The sequence below is a fragment of the Alexandromys fortis genome, unplaced genomic scaffold (genome assembly GCF_014885135.2).
Source record: "Alexandromys fortis isolate MF-2015 unplaced genomic scaffold, M_Fortis_MF-2015_v1.1 scaffold_103, whole genome shotgun sequence".
In the NCBI taxonomy this organism is placed as follows: domain Eukaryota; kingdom Metazoa; phylum Chordata; class Mammalia; order Rodentia; family Cricetidae; genus Alexandromys; species Alexandromys fortis.
The window spans coordinates 3,552,296-3,578,881 of NW_026067978.1; the positions used below are offsets into that span (position 1 = coordinate 3,552,296).

At 50.4% G+C, this 26,586-nt stretch overlaps 1 protein-coding gene across 15 annotated transcripts in view; it reads right to left on the reverse strand.

The window, feature by feature from the left end:
- Positions 1–21,929, reverse strand: part of Tnip1 (TNFAIP3 interacting protein 1) — a 48,469-nt gene extending 26,540 nt beyond the window's left edge. For 7 of the 15 annotated variants that reach the window (XM_050157747.1, XM_050157748.1, XM_050157745.1 and 4 more), the window contains exons 1-3: positions 14,915–15,020; positions 1,538–1,709; positions 404–541 (exon numbers count right to left, since the gene is read on the reverse strand). In XM_050157747.1, coding sequence (XP_050013704.1) covers positions 404–541; positions 1,538–1,673 — 274 coding nt within the window. In that variant the 5' untranslated portion in view covers positions 1,674–1,709; positions 14,915–15,020. Of the gene's footprint in view, positions 1–403; positions 542–1,537; positions 1,710–5,768; positions 5,852–14,263; positions 14,400–14,694; positions 14,879–14,914; positions 15,021–21,784 lie in introns of those variants that run through there. The other 8 variants (XM_050157737.1, XM_050157739.1, XM_050157738.1 and 5 more) reach the window with 8 other exon arrangements.
- Between the last annotated feature and the right edge of the window lie 4,657 nt (positions 21,930–26,586).

Here is a 26,586-nt window from a genome sequence, read left to right on the forward strand (position 1 = left end):
GAATGCCCCTCTGACAACAGTGCCACAGGCTCTGGCACCCCCAGGTTAACATGCTGGGCCTCAGGCTTCCTTATTACGAAACAGAAGTCGTGGGGGGGGGGGGGGCAGAGAATGTCTAGCTCCTATGCCTGGGATAATCAATGCTGATATCAATGCTGATAAAGCCCTAAGGCCGTTTCTTTGGTGCCAAGGACCACTGTGATGGATCACAAACAACAGGCATCAGGAGTGTTGAGTCACTAGGGTCATCTGAGGTCCCTTATAGAGCTGACCTTCTATGGGTGCTGTGGCCAAAAGATGTGCACGGGAAGATGGTATGTATGAGGAGGGGTAGGCCTTCTGGGGTTCAGGGCCTCGTCAGTCTAGGTTCCAAGAAGGCAGGGGTTCTGAATTTTTTTGGTACCTGTGAGCTCAGTCAGGGGATCAAAAGAGCCCAAGGAAGGCGCAGGTGGCGGTGGCGGCAGTTCACTGTCCTTGACCAGCTCCTCCGCCTTCTGTCGAAGCCTGGATGCTTCCATCTGCGACTCTTCCAGAAGTCCCCCTAGAGTAACAAGGTGGAGAAGTATACAGATTTACCCAACCCAGTGCATGGTTCTCCCCATTCCCATGCTAGACCTGGCCATGGACTGACTTCATTACCATCATGGCTATATGAGCTATAAGTCCACACTTATGCTGCCTCCCTCCCCAAAACAGGCCATCATAAGAATAGTCTGGCTGTGGGGCCTAAAGAAACCTCCTACCTCTGGCCTCTTCTTCCTGTCTACCTCTCCCTCCACATCTGCCCACCCCCAGGCAGAAAGTGAGAGGTTCTTGAGGGACTGCCTGCATTCTAGGCCTCAGTCTCCCTTCTGCAGGTGGAGAAAGGAAAACCCTCCCTACCCCCAACCACCACTATCCCAAGTGGTTTCTGCCAAGCAGGGAAAAAGCACTTGGAAAGCCAGGGTGCTAGGTCCTCCACACCAAGCTTGAACACAAAGAAAGTGACTTCCAGACACAGTGCGAGGAGAGTGAGAGGAAATGAGTGATGGCTCTGCTCCAAGGAGAAGCATGCTGTGCAGTGGTCAGGAGTGGGCAAGGATGGAGGGATAGGCTGGACAGTGGGGGTAGCTTGAGCAGAAGCTGGAGGAATAGAGCCAAGGGCCCTGCTGCACTGAGCTCTGGGCCAGCTCTGCTCCTGGCCGGGCATCCAAGCCCAGGGTTCTGGGGGTGCCCTGGCACACTGGCTCTCCTCATCTCTCACACTTCACTTCTCCAACAGGTTGAGACCGTTCTGGCTCCAGGTCCACAAACTGAGCCTTGTGCTCTTCTCATGCATGCTTCCCTCTTGGTCTCTCAAGGACATCCTTTGGGGTGGAAGAAGTCAGGGCTTGGAATGCTATCACCAGGCTACAGAGTGCACAAAGATGCCAGGGGCTAACACTGGGTCACAGGGACAGCAACGTGATGGGCAGAGGCACCTGCCAGCCTTTGTGAGGGGGCTAGCATTGCAGGCTGCGGAAGAGGGACAACAGGGGGAGGGCACGGTCTGCTTTACCTAACGTCTTTATCCCTTGTATTTGTCCCTTCAGCCGGGTATTCTCCAACACTAGGCGTTCAAAAGCTGCTGATGCCTCTCCCAGAGGCGTGCTGCCCCCTGGGTCGTAGATCCGGTAGGGTCCTCTCCCTTCCATGAGGGTAAGTCAACCCCTGCTGTGACGGCCACCTGGCTGTAGGGACAATGGCAGACATCAGAGGGCTGGCCAGGCCCTTAGGTCATCTTTTCTGGGGATGATGTTCTAGTCTGCCACAGCTCCACAAAGGAGTCCCCATGATCCAGAACAGAACACTCAAGTCAGGCTGGCCTGAGCCCAGCACTGCAGAGTACAGCAGTCCCTTCTGAGTATAACTGGAGCAGCATCTGCTCCTTTCAGCAGGTGCTCCACACTGTGGCTCATTTGCAGTGGTAGTAAAATTAAGTGTTGGGTGAGATAGAGAATCTGGCAAGGAGTCAGGAGAGGCCTGAGTGTCTGTCCCCTTGGCCCCTCCCAATATCTACCACATACCAGCAAAATATACAGTACTCAAGTAAATGGCTTAGTCACAAACTCACTATGGGGATGGGAGAGCCCCTCTTCCTCTCCTAGAGGGGAAACATAAGTCCTAAACAATGATCTCTAAGTTAAGGAAAAGACCCTGGCTAGGTTCTAACACACTGTTAACTTTCTTCTTGGTCTTCAGTCCTGACTACTCTGTCCCATTCAGTTCCAAGCAGAAGAATTTCCCATCAGACCACTGGGTAGCACACTTCCTGCTGTAAGCTGTTGTTGTATATCTGCTTTATTTCATTTAAAACCACTCTGTAATTACTGTATACTCCTGTGGCTTAGCAAAGCAACCTTCATTCATTCTTGCCCACTTTCATTTAAATGACTTCTGGGGTTCAGGTGCCAGGTAGTAGTCTGGGTGTGGGGTACTGGGCAATAATGCCAAAAGACTTCCATGGGGAATGGGAAACTCAGGATTTAGGGGTACTGAACCACTCTTTTGACCTCCACAGTGTCCACTAAAGACAAGCATGCAGCAGGGTTAGTGACAGTGACTTCATCATCCTTTGCTAACTGAATGTTTGTCTCTGATGTATTCTGCCAGGGGCCCAGCAATCCTCATTGTATAAAGCGACAACGGAGACCACTGAGCCTAACTCTTCAGGCAGAGAGCAAGGCCAGTGTGTGGGCATCAGATGCAGAGCTTTGCCTGGAAGGGCCATAGTTCCTACTCCGTCTAGGTACACAAGGTGGGGAGTCATAGCTCCCTTAACACAGGCCACCAAATAGTCTCTAGCTCAGTGGTTCTCAACCTTCCTAATGCTATGACCCTTTAATACAGTTCCTCATGCGTTAGTGAACACTAACCATAAAATTATTTGTGTTGCTACTTCATAACTGTAATTTTGCTACTGTTATGAATCATAATGTAAATATCTGTGTCTTCAGATGGTCTTAGGCGACCCCTGTGAAAGGGTCATTCAACCCCACCCCTCCAGGGTCACGACCCACAGAGAACCCTGCTCTAGCTGTTTCCTTCAGTATAAGAACCATCAGCCATCTTATGCTGGGGATGGAGCAGGGCCTTGTACATCGGACTCCACTAACACAGCCACACCCACAGCCACATAAGCATCAGCCCCATTTACCAGGTGTAGCTGTAGAACAACTGGGCCAGAAGGAAAAAAGGAAGCTGGACAAGCACCCCACCCCCACCCCAAGGTTGACAAACACCAGCTGAACACCCACTGCAGAGGTACCCACTCTCTGCTAGGCCCTGTGAGGGAAAGGACAGCTGCCCACACACCCGCACTGCTAGCTAGGAGGGACTTTTTTTAACCTGAAAGGTCAGCACACACTGCGGAATGGCAAACACTGTTGTGCTCTTGAGCAAAAGGAGACGATGTGGGTGAAGCACTAGGTAGAAGCTGGGCACTCAGACCACCAGCCCTCATGAGGGTCCCTCCTTTGCTCGCCTATGTGCCCGGCTGGAGCCAGCACCTGTCCACTAGCCTAACACCTTCCTGGGCAGAAACAGGCTTAACCTATCTCTGTATTCCTGTCACAGCACAGGAAGCGGCGGCTGTGTGGGGGGTGGTCATCTGGAAGGGAGGAACAGAGTTCACAAAAAATGGGGAAATTGAGGCTGGGGCCACCCTGAATGGCAAGTAGCTCCAGGTGGCCTGGGTTCCCAGTCTCATTTCCCAGGGTTCACAGTAGACTCGGAGTCACTGTTATGGGGCAGTCTGGTCACTTTCTTCTCTGTGTGGCTTTCTCAGTAGATAAAGCTCCACACAGGCAGGAGCTTTCTCTGAAGAGCCCAAGGCCAGGGCTTCAGAAAGCAGTGAACGCACAGGTCCAACACATACCACCTATTCCAAGGCCTAGAGCCTGAAGTTTGGAATTTACCTTACCTCCCAAGGGCCCATGTTTAAAACAGCCAGCCAACCCAGCCACCATCACTGGGCACGGTGGCGAGGTGCCAGCCCAACACTTCTAGAATCAAAACTGGAATCACTGCCACTGTCTCCCAGAGATGCCCAGACAAGGCCAGGTGGCAGGCTAGTATGTAGGAGCTGACAAGTGAGGGGTTCATAGGAAACACGACCATAGTGGACAGGGAATGACCCCACCATGGCCTTTGGGGAAGACAGAGCTGGAGCAGGGGTCAGGCTCCCTGCAAGGTAGCAGACTGAGGAGAAACCCCAGAAAGGAGTGGCCTGAGAGATGCCAGGAGAAAAGTTGTGAGGGTTGAGTGGCTTCCAGCCAAGCTCTGGCCTAGTGGCTAGGGCACAGCATGGCCACTGATGGTGTACAAGGATCAAGGGACTTCCAAGGACTCTCCACGAGGGCTCTTCCAATACAACAAAGCCAGTCTCACCCTCAGACAGAAGACACTCATAGGGAACTAACTGTCAGAGACTGAGAAGCTGATCAAGAGAGGAGGTCCCCAGAGACCAGAGCAGGGGACAGACAGGAAGATCAGAGCCTGACTTCATGAGATTCTCCCTCCGGGTCCATTCAGGGCCTGGTGCAAGGGGGCCAAGGCCACACAAAGGCCCATTTCCTTGTGGGTCTGGCAGACTATTAACCAGGGCCCAGGATGAGGCTGTATTGACCACCTATACAGATGCCACTATTCAGCAAGGGACCTTCCTGCAGCAGGGACACCAACATCTTGCCCAAATCAGAGACAGACACTGATAAAGAGGCAGCCAACTCAGACCTTCTTAGGTAAGCCCTGGGCTGGTAAGTGGCTCCCCATGACACCCCCTGAAATAGATCCGGGGCTTCATGACAGACCTAGAGAGGCCTGGTTTTAGGACAGAAAAGAGCATGGTAGTGAAGCAAAGCTGTAACATGGGATGCTCTGTGGCTGAGGAGCAGCTAGGGGTGTACATGGGGCAGTAGAGAGGGTCCCCATTCCTGACCCACTTCTGGAAGAGAGGGTTGGGAGGAGAGAGTCCCACTAAATTCATATTCAGCTCCTGCCTGTCTCAGAGTGCCTGGCCACTGCCATGTTCTCACAGCTGAGGAAGTGGGAGTAGGCACCAGGAAGGACGGGGTACTAAACCACAGGGAAGGGCTCCATGACCCCCAAAGTCATGCTAGTTTGCATAGCCACTGACATTTATAACATTCTAAGTCTCAGGCATTCTTCTTTCACTTGACTGTCCCAACAGTCCTGGGAAGAAGGCAAGATCTTGAGAGACAAGATCACCAAGCTCAGCTTGGGGACTTAAGTCCCACTAATGTCTCTGGTTTCTGGCTGTATTGGGGACAGCTATGCCTTACAGCCCTGGAGGCAGTGAAGGGAATGGCTCCAACACATCACATCATGGTGGCAAAGGTCTATGTCCTCAGCAGAGGCATAGCTGTGAGATATGCCAGCAGATGTGGCCAGAACACAGGGACAAGGGAAACTCAGGAAAACAACAACAAACCCTGCTTGTCCCCTCCTCTGTTGTTCTATGACCTTGGCCTCCTATCCCCCTTATGCAAAGGGGGGAGATGTGCATGAGACAGACAGAAGCTGCCTGACTAGAAAGCTGAGTGCGTTCTACTGGCCAAAGGATGAGAGGGACCCAAGCCTGCAGAGCAAGAGCCGGGCAGAGAGCAGAGGAGATGGAATACCGGATGCACAGATGTACAGCTGTAGAAACAGGAAGAAGGTTCCACCCAGGACCAGGGAACGTGAGAGAAACAGTCCACGCACTAGCATACTGCACTCTGGGGCCTCACCTGTCCCGGGCCCAGCTCTGTCCACCCTGCAGCTGTGGAATGTTGGGTCAGTCACTTATCCGTTCTGGGCCCCAGCTGCTCTTCTGTAAAACAGGATTATGAAAATCTACCAGGCTAAGGTGAAGACATTTAATGGCGTGTCTGTACATAGTGGTAGCGGTTCTCACTTCTGACATTATTTCCCAACCATGATTTACTCAACAAGAAAACATGTTTCAGAATGAAATAACCAATATAACGAGTAGGTGGTTCCCAGCTCAGTATGTAGCACACTGTAGGTATTCAGCAAAGGGGATCCCACCACTATGCCCAGCTGACCTAAGAACTGTCCCGACACTCCATCCTTGGTTGGTTTTTATTTTTATTTTGTCTGTGTGCGCGCGCGCCTGTGCATACAGGCATGTATGTATGAGTGTGGTGTGAGTGTGGGTACTGTTGTGCGTGCATGCACTAAAGGGTCAACCTTCTGTGTCATTCCTCAGGAGCTGTCCACTTTTCATTTTTTGAGGCAGGGTCTTACATGGGGACCTGTAGGTTCAATGACTAGGTTAGGCTGGGCAGCGAAGGAATCTTCGGGGATCTGCCGTTTCCTCCTCTGCAGCACTGGGAATACAGGTAAGAGCTGCCAAGCCCATTTTTTGTTGTTGTGTTTTGTTTGTAGTGTAGTTTTAGAGCTTGTCTGGAACTCACTCTATACACTAGGCTGGTCTCGAACTCACAGAGATCTGCCTCTGCCTCTTGAGTGCTGGGGTTAAAGGCGTGGGCAACCAGGAATTAAACGCTGTCCTTTTTATGTTTGTGAAGCAAGCACTTTACTTCCCCAAGCCCCCTGCTACTTGTTTATGTACTGTGGAGCTGAGGATGGAACCCACATGCTAAGCAAGCACTCTGTCACTCAACTACATCCTCGGTTGTTCTTAGTATGAGTCTTTTTTTTTTTTTTTTTTTGAGACAGGGTTTCTCTGTGGCTTTGGAGCCTGTCCTGGAACTAGCTCTTGTAGACCAGGCTGGTCTCAAACTCACAGAGATCCGCCTGTCTCTGCCTCCCGAGTGCTGGGATTAAAGGCGTGCGCCACCATCGCCCGGCCTTAGTATGAGTCTTACTATGAACCTAGCCTCAAACTCACAGACCTCCCTGTGCCTTCTGAGTCTTGGGATATAGCCATGTGCCACCATACCTAGCGCTTCTCTCTCTCTCTCTCCCTTTCTTTCATGCCAGCCTTAAACTCCCCATGTAGCCAAGGACAACACTGGATTCCTGATTCTCCTGCCTCCACTTCTCTAGTACTGGATCATAGGCATGTGCCAAAATGCTTGGCTGAACTGGTACTACACTTCCACAGCCCACCCCTTTCTGACCTTAACAGGACTATCATCTGTCCCAGCTCTGGCCTCTACAGCCTGAGGGATTCTAGACTCACCAGTGAGTGAGCTCATTCAGGGATACACACACACACACACACACACACACACACACACACACACGTACACGCACACAGAGGGGGAGCAAAGGCCTTGGGCTGAGGGCTGTTTGCAGGTCCAGCTACTACAAGACACGTAGGGCTCCAGCCAAACCTGGGGACTGTGCCCCTCTAGCACAGCACACACCCCTCTCTGGGCTCTCTTCCCTCTCCTGTGCTGAATCACTACAGAAGGAGTCCCTACTGTCCTCTTGATACTTGGTTCACAGAACTTGCCTGGAATGTCAGCTGGGTTTAAAATGACACACACAAGGAGTGCTCAGAAGGGTGAGGTAAGGAAATGAAGCGGCTGGTTCAGCACCACCATGCGCCAGGTGCTGGCTGAACCATTACACACCACCTCATCCAGAGTAAACACGCTTAGCCCTGCTTTCCAGCAAGGAGAACAAGCCACCTGCCTAGATAGCAAGCAGGAGCAGACTCAGAGGGGTTAAGCTATCTGCCTGAGGATACACAGCTTGTTGTGTGTCAACAAACAATCTAGCTTCCAGTGCCCAGGGAGGAAGAGGGAGAATCCCACAAGGAAGAACCCAGGCTCTGGCTTCCATCTCTGTCTACCCTGACCTGGAGTCACCTGGGCTCAGCATCTCAGGCTGGAAGGCAGCAGAGGAGATGGGGTTCTGCAAGATTGAATTTGGCACTTGGCACAATGGTGCCTGCACAACCACTCCCAATTCTACTTCTGATGGCTTTTACATCCTAGGTGCCAATGGAAGAAGAAGTCACTCCTCACGTCAGTCTAAAAGGTCTGGAACCTCAGGGCATTGTCCCACCACCTGCCAATCCGGTATCCTGCAGCAGGCCCTGGAGCTGGTATTGCCTCACAATCAGACACACAGGGACTTTTGCTTCCACAAAAGTACAGGCAGAGCCCTGGCAGTCACGTTTCTTACAGTTGAGACATATACATTAAAAAATGTATCTGCTATAGTCGGACAGTGAACGTCCCCCAAAGCCCCACGTTATTAAGTCTGATCCTAGGGTGCCTCACTCCCTATTCTTTCCGTTTCGTGACTGAGGAGGTGAGTGACCTTGCTGTCCATCCCTCCCCATGTACTCCCACTGTGCTATGCTGCCTTACTGCAGGCCCAAGTCAATCACAACTGTCCAGAAGCAGTGCCCAAACCACCCAAACTGTACGGCAAAACAGGCCTGTCCTTAAAGGGCAGCTGTGTCCTTTACCAATGCTGTCACCAGCCTGTGTGTCACAGGCTGAGCTGAGAATCAAGCCCTGCTGTAGAGGAGCAAGCTGGGGGCCACTCCCCTTATCCAGTGTGCCGGAGCTAACCCACCCAGTGAACTTCTATCACAGCTTCTAGAGATTTCTGCATCGGGCCACACAGGGGCTGGATGGAAAGTAGACTGTTGTGTGCTTCATAATAGCAAAAATATCCTGAATGGCCATCGAAAGGGCACTGGCTTAATAAACCAAGGTGTAGCTGATGTGTGGAATGCTACATAGGAAACAAATCCATGGGGTTCACTGCTTTGTGAAGATACAGAAAAATGCCCATAAAATAAAAAGTCAAGTACGGATTATGTGTGAACAAGATTTCCAGGGCACATACCCTAAGTGTGCACCCAAAAAAGAAGGAAAAGAAAAAAAAAGGTTGGAAGGATACATGCCAAGAACTGCTGACAACCCCAGAAAAGGCCCTGGCGGAGGGCTGCTGTCTTCTGAAGCCTTTCCTTAATTCCTTGTAGGGGAAATCTAGACTCTTATGCAATTGGTGGAGAGGGGAGGAAACAACTTTTACCATAGGCAGGGGTTGTCCATCTTTCCTTTCTTAGCTCTTTGAGACAGGGTCTATACAGCCCAGCCTAGCCTCTATATTTGTTACAGCCAACGATGACCTTGAGCCCCGATCCTTCGGCTTCTACCTCTCAACTGCAGGTACCCACAGAGGTCAAAAGGGGGAAGAGAAAATCCTGACTACAGGTATGTACCCAAGGCCAGGAACAAGCCCAAGAAAAGGCAGCACAATCCCTGCTCTGCTCTCAGAAAGCCAAGTCCAGAGGACAGGGCCTAACCCAAGGCCAGATCTCAAGGATGAAAGTGGAGCCTAAATCACAGCATCGCATCACAGCCCTGGTCTGAGCTTCTGTTACCAATAAGACCCAAAGGGCCGAGTCAGCAGCCCCACTACCAGGCCCACTGCCCTTCATACCCTCCCCTCAGCTAGGGCCCAGAATTGACAAGGGGTGTCACTGAGCCAGGAGGCCTCAACCATCAGCTGAGAGGCCAACCTTAGGACAAGAGGGATGGCATCTGGAGTAGCCTGTCTCTCGGCGCCCAAATACCACAGCTGACTTATGCAACCCTGTAACTCCCCTTTCAGAGGAAGATGCCAGTTTTTGTGAACTCTCCTTATACCAAATATGGTGGGAAGAGAATTTAGACTCTGGCCTCTCTCTGCTGCCTCCCCAGGGCCCGTTGTTCTGTTTTCCCTATGGGAAATGCTGTGTGAACCAAGTGGGAAGCACAGAGCTGTCTGCAAACCTCAATGTGAAACCCAAACAGGAGTCAGAGAAAGGAAAGCTAAATCAGATGCTCATCTCAAAGGGCAGCAAAGGGCCCATGAAAGGAAGAAAACGGATCAGTACACTGTGGCTGTGGCGAAGCCTCGAGGAATATAGCACAGCAGTGGAAATGAATGGTGCGGCTCGTAGGGTACAAACTTGGACGACTCTTTCATATGCAGACTGTGTTGGAATGGGACCATGAGAAGGCTCAGAACACATCTGACAATATACAAAGCAAGGTTACACACTGGTCAGGGATGCATGCACACATTCATATATAAGTTGAAAGAAACACGAAAGAGAACTGGGGAGAGGGCTCATTCAAGTGCTTACCACACGAGCATGAGAACCTCTGGTTTATCTCAGAACACACATTTGGGGAAGGGGTGCCAGCGACATGGCCAAGAGGTTAAAGGTGCTTACTCCCTAAACTGGAAACCTGACTTTGATCTCACCACATGACAGAGGAGAGAACCAAGCCCTTTATAAGTTGTCCTCTGGCCTTCACACAGACATAATAAATAAATGTCATCATACATTTACAAAGTCAGAAGGCAAACATGATGGGCATTGATAGCTCACACTAGCAATCCCAGCATGAGTGCAAGGCCAGCCTGGGGGCATTGCCTGTAATCTCAAGTTGAGGAGCTGGACACAGATAAATCCCCAGAACAGTCTAGCCTAATGGGTAAGTCCTAGGTCAGCGGGAGAGAGCCTGTCTCAGAAAAACACAGCGCCCAGTGGTGAGCCAAGGTTAGCCAAGTGAAGATCAGGGTTGGGGAACCTAGAACAGCGCAGTTAGTTATGGAAGGAGTGGAGACCAAACTGAGGGCCCTGACTTAGGGGCTCCTCCACACTACAAAGGCCAAATCTGGCTTCAGTGACTCCTCATCTCCACCCCCCAAGGCTGAGGCCTTGGTCTGTCCGCCCTTGTGCTCTGCAGGGAAAAGACTCCAGGCTCAGAGAACAGCCTGGGGACAAGGCCAGTGAGGAAAGGCAGCCCTGCAGGGACTACAATCAGAAACGAATCAGCGAGGCCTCAGCAGTTGCTCTTTCCAGTCACTGGTGTGACCGTCCAGTGCAGGTCACAGGAAGAACACAGAGAACTAATTTCCTGCAGCAGCCTGGTGGCTGCCAAGTTCTGCTGTGGCTGGAAACATGACACCTCTCCTGAGGGTCAAGGTGGACAGGGTCCAGCAGAGGGGCATGCAGTGGACATCAGCAGGAGGCACAAAAAGACCTGGCCCAGCTAGAGCTAACGAGGACCGTCCAGTGAATGGACAATGAGGGTCCAATGGCTTGGTTGTCACCATTTGGACCATTCATTTCATTTGGATTTTTGAGAGAGGGTCTGGCCTTGAACTTGAAACATTAGCAAAGAATGAATGACCTTGAACTTCTGGCTCTCTTACCACTACTTCTGAATGGTGGAATTACAGGTGTTCACTAACACACTTGGTTTATGCAGTACAGAGAACAGAACCAAAGAATTCACTCATGGTAGGTAAGCACCCCACTAACTGAGCCACATCCTAGGCCCAACATTTGGGACAGAGCAAAGGACAAGTCATTCAGAAAGCACAGAACACAGGCCAGTAGACGGCTAGAGGTGGGCTATTCAGAAGCTTGGGAAGTGAGGTCACTTGCCACTTGTGACTGAGATTCTAACAGCCTTAACAATAACCTCAGCCAGTATGCAGAGAGATCTGCAGGGTGATACTGCCATCCCTTGGAGCTGGGTGAGGAAGCAAGGGGGGTGCAGCATCCTTGACTACACCAGGAGCCATCACAGTGGGGGAACATGGACACTCCCATGCCTGGAATCTTTGAGATTCACTCCATGTCTGTCACATCCATTCAAACCCTAAAAGGTCCAGGCCCTACTCTGTATGTCACCATCTTTCCATGACCTACCCTTAACATCACCTCCCTCTGGGAGTCTTGCTTAACCAATCAGGTGCCCCTGAATGACTTCAGATCCTAGGTATATCCATGATGGCTAGCCTTATTCACTGTCCACTGGTCCATGATGCTATCAGGAAGAGCTCTGAACCGGGAGCACAGAAAGGTGAAGCCAGGCCCTCACACACAGGTGTGGCCTAAACAGCCCCCAGCTGAAAGCTCAGAGGAACTTCAGAAAACATAGCCTCCAGTAATCCACTCCAGAACTCACTCAGCAGACCAGGCTGGCCTTGAACTCAGAGATCTGCCTTCCAAGGCCTCCTGAGCATGGGTGCAAAAGCCTGCACCACCATACCACACACCACTCACAAATACGCTTATTTTAGATCATGATAAATGAATGAAAAAAAGTAGTAATATGACAGAAAGTGAAAGGGGGGCTATTTTGCATAGGAAGAACAGGGAAGGCCCCTCTGAGAAGGTGACATTTGAGCTGAGACTAAACAGATAAGGAAAAACCAGCCATGGGAAGGGCTGGGAACTGTGTTCTGGGCACTGGGATGGCAGGGGTTGAGGACTCAACATGAGAACAAGCTGAGTGCACACACAGCTTGGAAAAAGCAGGTAGCCTGGGCTACCAAATCGCAGTGGGCACAGAAGCGAGCCAGTAACCGGTGGAGGGAGGCAGACAAACAACCTCTCAAAGCACCATCATATTCAAACCAGGTCGGCCTGACCCAGCCAGGACATCCGGGCCAGAGACACAGCAGCACGGGGGTGAAGGAATGAGTCAGACCCATGGCTTCCTGGGGTTCCAAGGGAGCTGCTATGGGCATCCAGGGACAGACACCCACCCCTAGCTATACTGTACCCACACTACAGGATGCCCACGTGGAGGGGACAACACGATCATATGTAAGCATGCAGAACACTCCCACCTGCCGCTCTCAGAGGGACAAGATTAAATGTGTCCTCCAAGAGCTGGCCCTAAATATTTCCCAAGGACACAGCAATGGCAACAGTCTAAGCCACTGGAAAAAGAACAGGGCCCCTGGAGATAGGGTGTAGTTCAGCTGATAGAGTGCTTGTCTAGCATGGATGAAACCCTGGGTTCAATCTTCAGTACCACATAAACCAGGATTAGTGCACGCCTCTAATCCCAGCCCTCAAAGGGATGCAGAAGGATCAGAAGCTCAAGATTATCCTCTGCTACAAGTGAATTCAAGGCCAGCCTGGGCTAGAAAGACCCCGTTACAAAATAAAACAACAGAGTTTAGAACTGGCGAGATGGCTCAGTGAGAAAAGGTTGTGTGCCGCCCAGCCCAATATCCTGAGTTAAAGTCCCAAAACCCACATGGGAGAAGGAAACAGCCAACTCCTTAAAGTTGTTCTCGGACCCCCACATGGGCATGGGCACCTTGGCATGCACTTACCCCCATCTAAGCACAAACAAGTGTAAAATTAAAAACCAACAACAGAGGGCCTCGCTGAAAACTGATGGTTACTAAACCTGAAAACTACTATCAGGTTGGTCAGAAAGAATAAACGAGAGCCAGGCATGGTGGAACACCCCTGTAATCCCAGCGGATGGAGGACCAGGTCAGCTTTAGCTACAGAGTTCAAGGTCAGCCTGGAATACAAGACTGTCTCCCAAAAAGGGTGAAAAAAAGATTAAAAAGTTTTAAAAATTCATCTCACCAGCGTAAGGTTACTAGAATTATCATTATGGGTTAGTTTCACAGGCCATTTGCTAGGGACAAAGGGACACTGAGCCTGCTTGGTTAGTGTGAGCATTCCACTCTCTGAACAAAATGTTCTCTGTCAAGGACCGAAAAAACCATTCTGAGAGTCCCCTGACTGTCCACTCATGAGTCTGAATTCCCCTCTACCACACCCCTCATTGTTGGTCGCATGAGTAAGAGCTGATCAAATCCCACTTTGACTGACTGTGAAATCAAAATGATGCATCAGGAATCCACACGTTTCCCACACTGTCATTCAGCAAGGGGGTGGGGACCGCTACTGCTGAGACCTTTGCTTCATCCATGAAAGTCCCTCCCTCCCTTTTACCAAAACAGTTCCTCACTGACAGCCCCAAATTCCCACCCACTGCCGGGCACAAGATGAATACAGGCACAGCAAACCACTTCCATGCACGTGATCTCACACAGAGGCGCAGGAACTTCCCACGGGCCAAACACAACCCAAAGCGTAAAAGCCATCTCTCCCTAAATCATTCCCAGAAACTCACTGGATCTACCCAGCACCTGTGTACACAAACGCCTCCAGGGCTGTGCAAAATGAGCTCAATAAGGATGGAACAGAGGGCTTCGCAGCCAAGCATTCATAATCCGACTTTGCAACGCATTAGTTACAATCTGCAAGTTGCCTGTGTTCCTCGCTGGTGAGGTGAAGATATAAAGTAACATTCATGGAGAAGGGGTGGCCACGGAGCCTGAGCACATGAGTTCAATCCCGGGTGGGAACCCACGAGGTTTGGAAAGAGAGAAATGAGTCAGGCAAGTGGTCTGTCCACAACCTTACATGCAAACAATAAATAAATGCATTTTTAAAAGAAGTAATAGTCACCAGGCGGTCGTGGTGCATGCCTTTAATCCCAGCACTCAGGAGGCAGAGGCAGAGGCAGGTGGGTTTCTGTGAATTCAAGGCCTGCCTGGTCTACAAAGCGAGTTCCAGGACAGGCTCCAAAGCTACAAGAGAAACCCTGTCTTGAAGAGAAAAAAAAAAAACAATGAGTTAGAATGAATGTAACAGTTGGATGAGTTTCACACTAAAAATTTAGATCAACACTTGGTTGCACGCCTTTTATCCTCGCACTCCGGAAAAAAGCAGGAGGGTCTCTGTGAGTTCGAGGTCAGCCTGTTCTATGTAGCGAATTCCAGACCAGACAGTACTACACAGTGAGACCTTGTCTCAAAACAAACAAGAAAAGACTATCTGGAAATCGACCAATAAGCGTGGCTATGATGCTGATTTTCGTCATTACGACGTCTACACACCGTAACCCAAACTTTGCTCGCTGGGGTCCGCGGGCCGGTCCCAGGCGCGCTCCGCAGGCGGTACGCATGCGCGCCCGGCTGGCAGTGCGGGCCGGGAGTCTCCAAAGCCTGACGAGACGCCAACACCTCCCGACGCCGGGACTCCCGCCACTAGCCCTCGCTCCCGGCGCAGGCCCCGGTCTCCTCCCGCCTGCCCATCCCCCCCAGCGGCCCCGCTCACCCTACGACGAGAACTTCGGGGCACCGAGCCAGACTCTACAGCCCTAGGCTCCGGTCGGTACCAGGAAATGCTGGGGCCACGCCACGCCCCTGGGAAAGTCCCCGGAGACCGACGCGCCGTCCATCCAATAGCGCCGCGCGCTGGGCGCGCCGGGGGTGGGGCCTGCGATGTAAACAGCCGCAGCGGTTTGGCTGGGTGGAGCAGTTCGCGGCTCAAACCTAGTGGGCCTCAGGACACTGCCGACCACTCAGGTCCAACTCGGTCCATACCTCCTGTGCCCCGGGAGGGCACTAAGCACCGGATGCCAAGTACCGGGTCTGTTCTAGTTCCCAGATGCAGGACCTGCTTTCTCGGCACTTCGGAGGCTGAGGCAGGAGGATCCTGAGTTTGAGGCCGGGCCTGGGATATACGAGATCACATTTCACCCCACCACCAGCAGAAATAAATAAACACACACACACACACACGTGTATATATAATTCTGGCCCAAAAAGTAAGACAATTTAGAAAGACACCTGACGTTGACCTCTGGGCTCCATAGGCACGAACATAGCGGAAAGCCTTGACTTTGTAATAAAAGTTTTTAAAACAAGGAGGACAGTAGGGTTTTCAGGAAGAAGATTGAAACATTTTCTGTCACTGGAATTGTTGAGAACGTTGACAGGTCTTCATCTTCTGGACTGGGGATGAGGATCTAGGGGGCTATTTCATACATGCCCTCATTTTACATAGAGAGATCTATCGATGGGGACTGTGAGCAGGCACCTACTTAAGCATATGTCTTCTCCAAGGACCCTCCTTTTAGGCTTTCTGTCACCTATGTCCCAGTTACCTCACAGGAGCTGGCAGGTTTGCAAAACGACATTCTAGGTCGCATTTCTTATGGAAAGAAGCATGCATGTGTCTTGATTCTGAAGGGAGAGAGGTCAGATTTCCCCAAGAAAGGATGCACAATCACCCTCAGGAGAGGCTGCAGGGGGAACTGGGTCCTTTGTCCTATGTATCAATTCTCCAAAGGTCTGTGTCTCTCTGCCTCTTTTCCCTGTGCTTCTCAATTTGCTTCTTCCTGGAATGTTCACTCCCTAAATCTTGTCCCAGCTCTTCACTCCTACCTACTACCCAGTACTGAGATTTCCTTTAAAATGAAGTCCCTAATAATTTCCAGTCTGATTGCATACTGCTTCCACTGTTTTAGTAAGATATCTGACCTCAGAAAGTTGAGTGGTTTCATTCCCACAAATGTCCATGATTCCTAGGTAGCCTTTAAAGATTTGAGATTTGGGATTTGAGGCCAGCCTGGTCTAAGTACTAAGTTCAAAGCCAGCTAGAGCTTCACAGTAAGACCAGGTCTCAAAACAAACAGAAAAACAAACAAAAAACCCTACCACCAATAAAACCACCTAGAGGCCAGTGAAATGGGTCAGAGTTAGGTAAAAGTGCTTGCTGACCAGCTTGAGGACCTGAGTTCAATCCCTGGAACCCACAAGGTGGAAGGAGACTGACTCTTGCAAGTGGAGGAATCTCTAGAGTGGGTGGGTGGGGGTCTCACCGTGTGGTCCCAAACTGGTCTAGACCTCTCCATCCTCCTGCCTGACCTTTAAGTGAAGAGATAACTTTGCATGGCCACACCCAAAACTTTCTTTTCTGTTCTGCTCAACCACTGAAGGTCATCTTCTTATCCTTGTCCGCCAGAGGTTTCACTCCGGAGCTGAGCGCTGCACCACCAGAGCTGCCTTGAACCTCAGCGTTGCTCAAGGCCACACCCATTGACACAATCAAAACCAGAACCCAGGGCCTTAGTTCCAGGTCCTGTTTGCTTTCTCTCCACAGAGCAGTGTTGTCTCCACAGTGTCAGAATGGCTCGCTCGCTCTCTCTCTCTCTCTCTCTCTCTCTCTCTCTCTCTCTCTCTCTCTCTCTCTCTCTCTCTTTCTCTCTCCTTCCCTGGCCTCAAACTTGCAAGGTAGATTGATCCCTTGAACTACTGATCTCCCGCCCCCACCTCCCCTCTCCTGGGTTGCAGACTTGCACCACCACTGCCTAGTTTATGTAGCACAGGAGACAGAACACAGGGCTTCCAGCATGCAGGGCAAGCTTCACCCCCACACCCTTTTCGCTTTCTTACAGAAGCACAGGCCCCAACCCCAACCCAGGTTGTACCTCCCCCTCAGGTGTTTGTGAGAACGAGTGTGGTAGAGACAGGCTCGGCACACACTAGCGTCGGAGAAATGATGATGTCCAGATGTGGGTTACACGTATTGATAGATTTCACTGTTAAACCCACCAATGTAATCTTCTTTGGTTCCATCCCCCTAGACTTGGGACATGGAGCTGGCGAGAGGCAGATGCCCCTAGCCTGGCATCCTCTGCCACCCCCTTAGCCTGGAAGGGAGTTTCCAAGTTGGGAGGTGAGTGACTCAGGCAGGTGGCAACCTCTTACTATTCTAGAGTGTCAACAAGCACCTCAAAAAGCCCCACCTGGGAGGAGAACCACACTGCCTGTGTTTTGTTTTGCTTTGTGCTGAAGAAGACGAAGTCCCGTCCTTTCTGCCACTCCCTCCTCTACCAGGGAGGCTCCAAAGTAGCCAAGTGCACACTTCTAAAAACATACCTTGAAAAGACTATGCACAATCAAGTGACAGAAGCAGGAAGTGGGGGCTGTGGCATAAAAGGGTTAGAAGATAACATGAAGGGGCTGGGGAAATGGCTAGGGAGCAAGAAGCCTGGCTGCCCAAGCATGGGGACCTGATGTGAACATAGGGCACTCAGTTCAAAAGTCAGGCGTGGCTGTGTGTATGTCTAAAACCCCATTGCTGTTGGGCTAGGAGGTGGAGACAGGAGAATTGCTGCAGCTTAGCTGACTACTGGCCTAGCTCCAGGTTCCGTAAGAGACTTTGCCTCAACGGAACAAGGAACAACGTAATAAAGCAGGGTACATGATGTTCTCCTTTGGACTCTACATATGTGTGTACCCTCCCCCTCCACATGTGTATACAACACACACACACAGAGAGTGAGAAAGAGAAGATGGAGTACGTGCTAGTTCTACACTTTTACATAATTCATCTCCCATCCAGTCTGTGACAATCAGGTGGATGGATGCTCACTGGAGTTCATACAGAGCTTCATGCCAGGCTCTCCAGCATCATGTCACAATATCTCACCAGCTAGCAGGACACAGAACTCAGAATGCCAGCCTCAAAAGGATCTGTAGAAATGACCAGACCCCCAACCCTACTCAAGTGATGATATTTGCAATGAAATACGGACAAGAGGGCAGAGACATGACCACTCTTTGTGGGTGGAGCTGCATTGAGGCCAGAGCAAGGCTAGTACTTGCAGCAGGTGTGACCCTGAGTTTTAGATTAATGCTGACACCAGCACCTGGGCTCCCCCATGGGAGCACCTGCTTTCTTCCTACATGATCCAACTGATGGGAAGCACAGCTGCTTGCCTGTGTGTTTGTGTATGTGTGTGAGCCTCGGTATGAGTGTGTATGCATATTTGTGTGTGGTTGAGTGTGTGTCTGTGTATGTGTACTAAGCATAGGTATGTGGATGTCAGAGGTCAGCCTGGATGTCGTTACTCAGTAACCCTCCACTAGGTCTCTTACTGGGACCTGTGACCTAAGCTTGCTGGCCAACAAGCCCTAGGGATTCACTTATCTCTCTCCTCCGGTGCTGGGACTATAAGTGGTATCACTATATTCATCTTTTTCTACATAGGCTCTGGAGATTGAACTCAAACCCTCAACTGGCCAAGCTATCCCATTACCCCTTCTTTGCTTTTTTGAGACAGGGGTATCACGTAGCCCAGGTTGGCCTCAAAATCATTGTGTAGTGAGGAAGACATTTTATTTCTGGTTCTCATGACCTCAGCCTGGGTGCTGGGATGCCTCACCACATCTGATGTCTACTCTCCTGAGACCTCAGCAGAGCTGGTTGTCTTGCCTCCCGAACTAAGCTTCATTCCCAAGCTGGAAACAGACTCAAACCAACCTAAACCTTATTCTATTAGAATGAGAACTGGGAGCCTCGGCTGTGAGTGGGACTGAAGGACCTGAGCAGGAGTAGGAGTGGTTAAGCAGTCCTGGATCCCTTCCTGGATCCTCAGCCCAAGGCGATCTTGGAATACAAAACCCTTCAGTGGATTCTAGGTACTTTCTGCTCTTGGGTGTGTGCTTATCAAAAAGAGAGATTTGGGTGAAAGTTAATTGAGATAAGGAATGTCAAACATGTGACCTTGACTAAAATGGTACTTGAGGGTGCTGGTGGTATGCACCAGAGCGCTGGAGTCAGTCCCTCGTGCCTCAGAGAATCAAATGTGATGGCACACATCTGTAATCCTGAACATCTGTAATCCTGAACCTAAGGGGTGGAGGCAAGAGAACCAGAAGCTCAAGTTCCTCCTCAGCTCCATAGGAAAGTTTGGGCTAGCTTGGGATACATGAGACTCAGCTGGAAAGAAAGGAAGGGAGGAAAAAAAGAAGGAAGGAAGGAAAAAAAGGAAGAAAGGAAGAAAAATAAGAAGAAAGATGGGGGGGGGACTGTAGAGATGGCTCAGTGATTCAGAGCCCTGGCTGCTCTTCTAGAGGACCCAGGTTCAAGAGCACCCACATGGCATCTTGCAACTGTCTGTAACTCTAGTTCCAGGGGCTCTGACGTCAGTACACATAAAAAAAAACTTTTAAAAGTGTCTTGTATTTTAAAAAATAACAAAAAGAAAGGAAGGAAGAAAAGATGGCATGCCAGCTGGAAGTAGTACTGAATGCTCCAATCTCCAGCTCTATGGAGACAGAGGTAGGAGGACCAAAAATCCAAGGCCAGCCTGGGCTATCTGAGACTCTGACTCAAAACAGCAACAACAACAAGCTTTCCCCCCCCACCGCCAATCACACACAACCAAAAACTGTCCCTAAATGAACTATATCTGTAGTCCCAGCTTCCCTCTGCCTAAGGCATTTTTAAACTCTATCTGCCTTCATAGGGTATGAAGGCAGCAATATTTTTGTGTTCATTTAGCATCTTTTACATATATTTATCTATTGCAAGTGTGTGCGTGCATGCATGTGTGTGTGTGTGTGTGTGTGTGTGTACTGTTGCCTGCACACATTCCACAGCACATGTGTGGAGGTCAGAGGACAGTTTGTAGTTCTTTCTCTCCTACTAGATGAGTCCCAGGGACTAAACTCAGGTTGTCAAACTCAACAGCAAGCGCTCTACCCACTGAACCATCTTTCCAGTCCTCATTCATCATCGCAAGGAGAATAAAACCATTTACATTCACAGCTTGCCCTGTTCCCAAGATACGGGCCATATAGTAATTAAGGTGCCAGCCCTGCCACTCACGTCTGCACCCTCGTTTCCTAAGCAAGCCTATGCAGGCAGTGTCAGTTTGTGGCACACACAGAGAAATGGCCCTAGTGACACCAAGCATGATAGTTATAGTTTGGGACAGCAGGGGGTACGAATCTTCCTTTCCTGAAGGGGATCCCAGGCCCACAGCTGAGGATCTCTTTGCCTGGGATCTCACTGAGAACTCTGAGGAGCTGGCCTCTGGCCATGACTGCTGAGTTTTTCTCCAGCCTCTTTCCCTTCCCTTTCTCCTTCCCAGCTCTTTCCCCCTCTGTCCCTAACCTGCCTGTTATTCTCTGGTTTCTAGGGCACCACTAGAAGAGAAGAAAGGACAGTGACACCCGGGAAATTCCCAGCTCGTCACACTGGCCCTGCCAGGCCCCTCCCACAGTCTCTAGGAGTCCTGGGTCTGCTTCTCTCTGCCTGGCCCTCTTAACTCCAGGTCTGAGTATCAAGCTGGCTTAAGGCTGGGATCCCAACTTGCTCCTGGTCATCTTCCTGGAAGTGGAAATAGTTCAGCCCCGAGGGGAAGCAGACCCACAGGACGAGAACATTCCCCAATCCTGGGAAGCCCTACCAGGCTCTGAGAGCGGTTCTCTCTCAACCTACCCCCACCTTCTCATGTCTTCTAGGACCTCTCCACATTCCTCCCTCATTCTGCAGCCCAGGGGTCACTGTCAAATGTCTGACACAGTCCCTGACCCTTACCCTCCTTAGCCAGGGACTTCCCTGGGCTGGGCCTCTGACCAGTTTTGGAAAAACTGGACTGTTTGTAATCAAAGAAGTCAGTCACCACCATCTGCCAGCCCTTGGCCCACTCCCAGGGCCTCAAGTTCTCGGTGAAAGGTTCACCCTCAGAAGGAGCCAGTGGGCCTGAGAGCAAAGATGCCTAGAGACAAGAGCGGGGTCCCTCTACTCCAGTGTCAAGAAAGGGCTCAATCACTGTTGTGTCCCCCAGGGAGTATTATGGGCTCCCCCTGCCCTCTTTGTTAGTCTTCCAAATGACCCAGCTCACCCCACGCCCCACACCCCCAAAATTCACATTCACACAAAGACACCCAGACCATCCACAAATACTCCATGGACCAACACGGACCTGCTCCTGTGAGTCTGACACAGATGCAAACACATCTTTTCACACACAAAAAACATACATGAGAGAAAGAGCTCCCCCTCTGCCCCCAGAGAGAAATAAAACAGAAATAAGTCTCTCTTTTCTGCCCTTTGGAAAAGTTAGAGACATTGGAAGAGAAAATTGGTTACGGTAGAACAAGCATAAGGGACCAGAGATAGAGGTCAGAGGGCAAAGGAGGCTGAGAAAAGAGCAGAGGCCAGGAATTCAAGGCCCTAGGTGGGCCCACCAAAGTAGGCTGGGGAGCAAAGGACCCCAGCTAGCAGAGAAGGGGAGGCCAGGCAGCTATTGACACACAGCTGGGAAGGTCTGATGGCCTCTGCATCACCATGTGGTGAGGCCTGTCACCTATGTTGTCACACCTACCCCTAGCCCAGGTCACTCACCTGAGGAATCACGAGGCAATGTCACCGTGTGTGCGGCCATGCGTCCCTGTGTCCCTGTGAAGGCTGTTGGGCTTTCTGAGCTTCTGCAGGAAGGAGGGCTGGGCGGAGCTGACTCTGAGGCAGGAGGGGAATTCCCCCTTGATGGAGAAGCCAGCCACCAGGCAGTCCTACAAGGCCCAGCTGAGGCCCCATCCCGCCCTCTGGCAGAGCAGAGGGCCCTTTGCCAGCCTCCACCTGTTGCTCTCCAGGCTGCCTATCACTTGCCATAGATTCCAGGAAGGGGAGGGGGCTCTGGAGAAGAGCTGAGAGCCTAGTGGTTCCTGAGCTAGGTCGGGAATAAGGCAAGGGCAGGTATGAGGGCAGAGGCCACCTGGCCTGCCCTCCTGGGTTCTCCTGGACATCTATATTTCCTCCTTTGTCCAAAGGGAGATTCCAGTGCTCGCGGCCTTGAGGAAATCTCCAGACGTGCTGCTGACATCCTCCTGCCTTGTTCCTGCCACATCTGTTCCCATGTAGGACTTTCTGTGAGTCTTTCCCAGAAAAGGAAAGCAGTCTCCTTCCTTCCCGAACTCTGAGTCTCATTTGGATGTTAAGTCACACCTGATGACCCACAGCCCATTCTGAACTTGGCCAACTGTAGTCTGGGCAAGCCACCCCCTCCTGAACCTTGTGTGCTGGCTTTAGGCTCTATCATCAGCTTCACTGGATTTTGAAGTCCCTAGGAGAGACACCTCTGGGTGTGCCTCTGAGGCCTTTTCCAGAGAGGCTTCCCTGAAGAGGGAAGACCCACCCTGAATGTGGACAGCTGTCCCGGGGGCTGGGGTTCCAGACTAAATAAAAAAGGGGGACAGGAAGAAGTTGGGCAAGCACCATTTTCCACTTTCTTTGCTTCCCGATCCACTGTACGTGAGCAAGCAGCCAAATGCCCCCTGCCACCAGCCCACTCCCACGATGCCAGGCCTTCCTTACCATGGTGGACTGTGTCTCCTCAAACTGGGAGCCAAAGTGAACCCCTCTCAAGATGCTACTTGTCAGTATTTTGTCATAGCAATGAGTAACGTGGGTAACACTCACATATTACCTGTCCAGTCCCACCTTATCCACCCTCACACCCACCGGGGGAGATGAGTCCTGCTCTGTCCGATTTCTGCTGCTCTACAGAAGCCAAGACATGCTTTGCGATCATCCCTTGTAAGTCACTGGCTACAGACATAGAGTCTGCACTCTTCAGTGCCTGCCGCAAAGACGTTGGGAGGGAATTGGTGAGAGAGACTTTTCTTCTCTTTCTTTCTTCTTTTGAGACAGAGTTTCTCTGTGTGACAGTACTGGCTGTCCTGGAATTCACTTTGTAGACCATGCTAGCTTCAACCTCACAAGAGATCCGCCTGCCTCTGTCTCCCGAGTGCTGGGATTAAAGGCATATACACACCACCACCACCCAGCTAGAAAGAACTTTCGTTGTTGTTGTTTAGTTTTTTGTTTTTTTGAGACAGGGTTTCTCTGTGTAGCTTTGGAGCCTGTCCTGGAACTCACTCTGTAGACCAGGCTGGCCTCAAACTTAGAGATCCACCAGCCTCTGCCTCCTGAGTGCTGGGATGAAAGGTGTGCACCACCACCACCCAGCTAGAGAGGCTTTCTTAATCATTCCTAGTTCTGGTATGACAGCATCTAAGGACAAAGAAATAGACAAATCTAATCAGACCTCTCTCCCCTGAAGATCATAGATAGAGAAATCCAATCAGATCCCTGTTCCCCGAAGCTCAAGCTCGTAGATACCAGAGCTATCCTGTCCAACTGAGTGACCATTATCCACACGTGGTGGATCAGTTGTTGTTGATGGAGGTTACTCGTTCTTTCTCGGGCCACCTAGGCCTAAAATAACCACATATAAAGGAGCTGCAGCACCCCTGCTTGCCACAAGCAAACAGAGCCCATCCCCCCAAAAATGCCAGCTACCAAGAAGCTGCACTAAACTGTTTTGTGTGTGTGTGTGTTGTTTTTAGAACTACTTTGTAAGCTCTCTCAGGTTTTATGTGGGTGTAGTTGCCCCACTTTGGGGGCCAATTTGTTGATAGGGGCTGCTCATTCGTTCCTGGCCACCAGACCTGAAATAACTACACAGAAATTGTTTTAATTAAAACACTGCTTGGCCAGTCACTTAAGCGTATTGCTAGTTAGCTCTTATATCTTAAATTAACTCATTTTTATTCTTTTATATTTTACCACAAGACTCATGGTTTACCGTCAAAGTTCCTGGGTGTCTGACTCCTTTGCCAGCTATATGGTTTTTTATTGACTCTGCTTTTTTCCCTCCTCTATCTGTTTAAAATTGCTACCTTTCTCTATTCTGCTAAACCACTAGCTGAAACAGCTTTATTCGTTAGCCAATAAAAGCAACACATATATGGAAGGACTTCCCACCAAATTGTAATTTAATTAAACTTAAATAAAAGCAGCAATTTAGGAGCTGAGGCGATAGTTCAGTTGGTAATGTGCTCACTGCCCAAGCATGATGACTTGTGTTTAAGCCCCAGGACCTGAGTGGAAAAGCCTGGTGTGGTGCACATTCAATCCCAGTGCTGTAAAGGCAGAGGAGGCAGGAGGATTACTGGGACTTGCTGATCGGCAATCTAGCTAAACTAGTAAACTAGTAAAGGCCGGTAAGAGAACCTGGCTCAAAAAGCAAGATGAATGGCTGTTGGGAACTGCTGACTACCAGACCCTGAATTTCTTGTAAACAACTTGTTTTCCTCTGTTCTGAGCAGCCTGCAGCTGCTCTGAGCACGAGACCCTGATGGCAGGGGAGTGGGTTTTGATGAGTCTGCAGCTGAAAGATCCCAAGAGCTGGGGGGTGGGGGGAGCATGCCAGAGCCCTATATAAGAGCTGCCCTGAGCACAATAAAGTGGGCATTCTTGGCATTCTTGGATCAAGGATGACCTGTGTCCCCGTGTTTCTGTCCGTCTGTGTGTGTGTGTTTCTAAGTCTCCAGCTTAGTTCCCCGCTTGTGTACCGTCCCATAGTGCAGGTGCTACAGATGGCATCTGAGGAGCAATACCTGAGGTTAACTGCTGGGCTCCATACACATGTGTACACACACACACACACGGTAACTCAGTTCCTCGGTAGCATTAGGCACGTTACAAGATAGTAGTTGCTCCTACATAGGACTTGAGGTTACAGGTGTGTACTACCGTGCCCTGCTCTACTTGTGGCTTTTGAGCCCTTGAAGAGTGGCCAATGCCATGAGGAAGGGGATGTGGTGTAGGAAAGAGTACTAGACTAGGACTCAAGAAACCCCCAACTTAATTCACTCAGAAATCATTTCTCCTCTCTGGCCTTGGTAGTTCTTGGGTACCACATGAGATTGGAGGTCTGTCCATCACCCGTCATCCTTGAGGGTGCTGATGGATAGCCCTGCTCTGGAGGATGGGCATATGATCAGATGGTTACGGTGAAAGGTGAGAAAGACATGTTTTGGCAGGAAAAAAAAAATGCAGGGAGCTGTAGGTACCAGAACAAATGTCTAAATGGGATTGGGGGCCTGGCAAGTCATCCCACAGGAAGTGACTTCTCTAAGCTGAGAGCTGAAAGTAGCCAAGCAAGAGAACAAGGAAGGGTGTTTGCCACAAAGGGAATCAAATGTGCACAGAGAAGTATCTGTGCAGAGTACTGGCAATTGCTCACCCCAAATGTGGCATGGAGTTAGAAGAAGGGTGAACTGGAGTTCACACAAAACCCATGTGGAAGGCTGGACCCAGAAAGGGAGATCTGGGGCAGAGTTTGCAGAATTCACTCCTCAACTGCTCCTGTGCCCCTGAGGCTGGGGCTGCACAGGGAACAATGGAGAAACCTCTTGGATCATTGTATCACTCATCCCCTTGCATCAGGAAGTGAAGGCCAGACAGGGGAAGTGACTTCTCCCTGAGTAAGTTGGGGCCTTCCTGACTCCTAATCCAGGGCTCTACCCGACACCATGCTCTCTTCCTCATGGTACTGGCCACTTGTCAAGAGCTCTGAAGTCATTTGCCAAGAGCAGGACGGTGCACATCTTTAATCTCAGCGCCAGGGAGGCTGAGGCAGGAGGAAGTTTGAGCCTGGCTACACAGTAAGATCCTGTCTCAAAAAAATAATCACGGGGCTGGAGAGAAGGCTCAGCAGTTAAGAGTGCCCACTGCTCTTGTAGAAGACCAGAATTCAGTTTTCAGTATCCATGTTGGGGACAACTCTCATAACTGCCTATAATTCCAGTCCCAGGGAGATTCAACAGACATATTCACATGTGTCCTCCAAAGACACATTCAAATATATGTGTGTGTAAGTATGTACACACATATGCATGCACACACACACACACTTAAAAATAAAGTAAAAATCTTAAAAAAAAAATCGAACAGCAACAAGAAATCTCATGTAAAAGCAGCTACCATATTGGGCTGTACAGATAATTTTAACATCACGAGAAGTTTTGCTGGACCAGAGGCAAAGAGCACTGTACAAGTTCCTGAGCATAGACCTTTCCATCAACTGGGAGTAAAAACATGTCGCTTGGTCCAGATGTTCTCGTAATTCTCTATAAACATGGCCACAATAATTGCAGAACCCCTGTAAGTTCACAGGACCCGGCTTGCACCAGTGCCTGCCCCTCAAGTGGCCGGGGTCCTGCAAAGGACAGGGAAGTTCAAGGAGCTGGGTCAGCATGGGCCTTTGGCATGGTCTATGCATGTTGACATGCTGGTCAGCTTCCCCAGCCTCTGCCCACAGCTCTTCCCTCTTTCCAGTCTGAAAGTCTCCATCTCTTTCG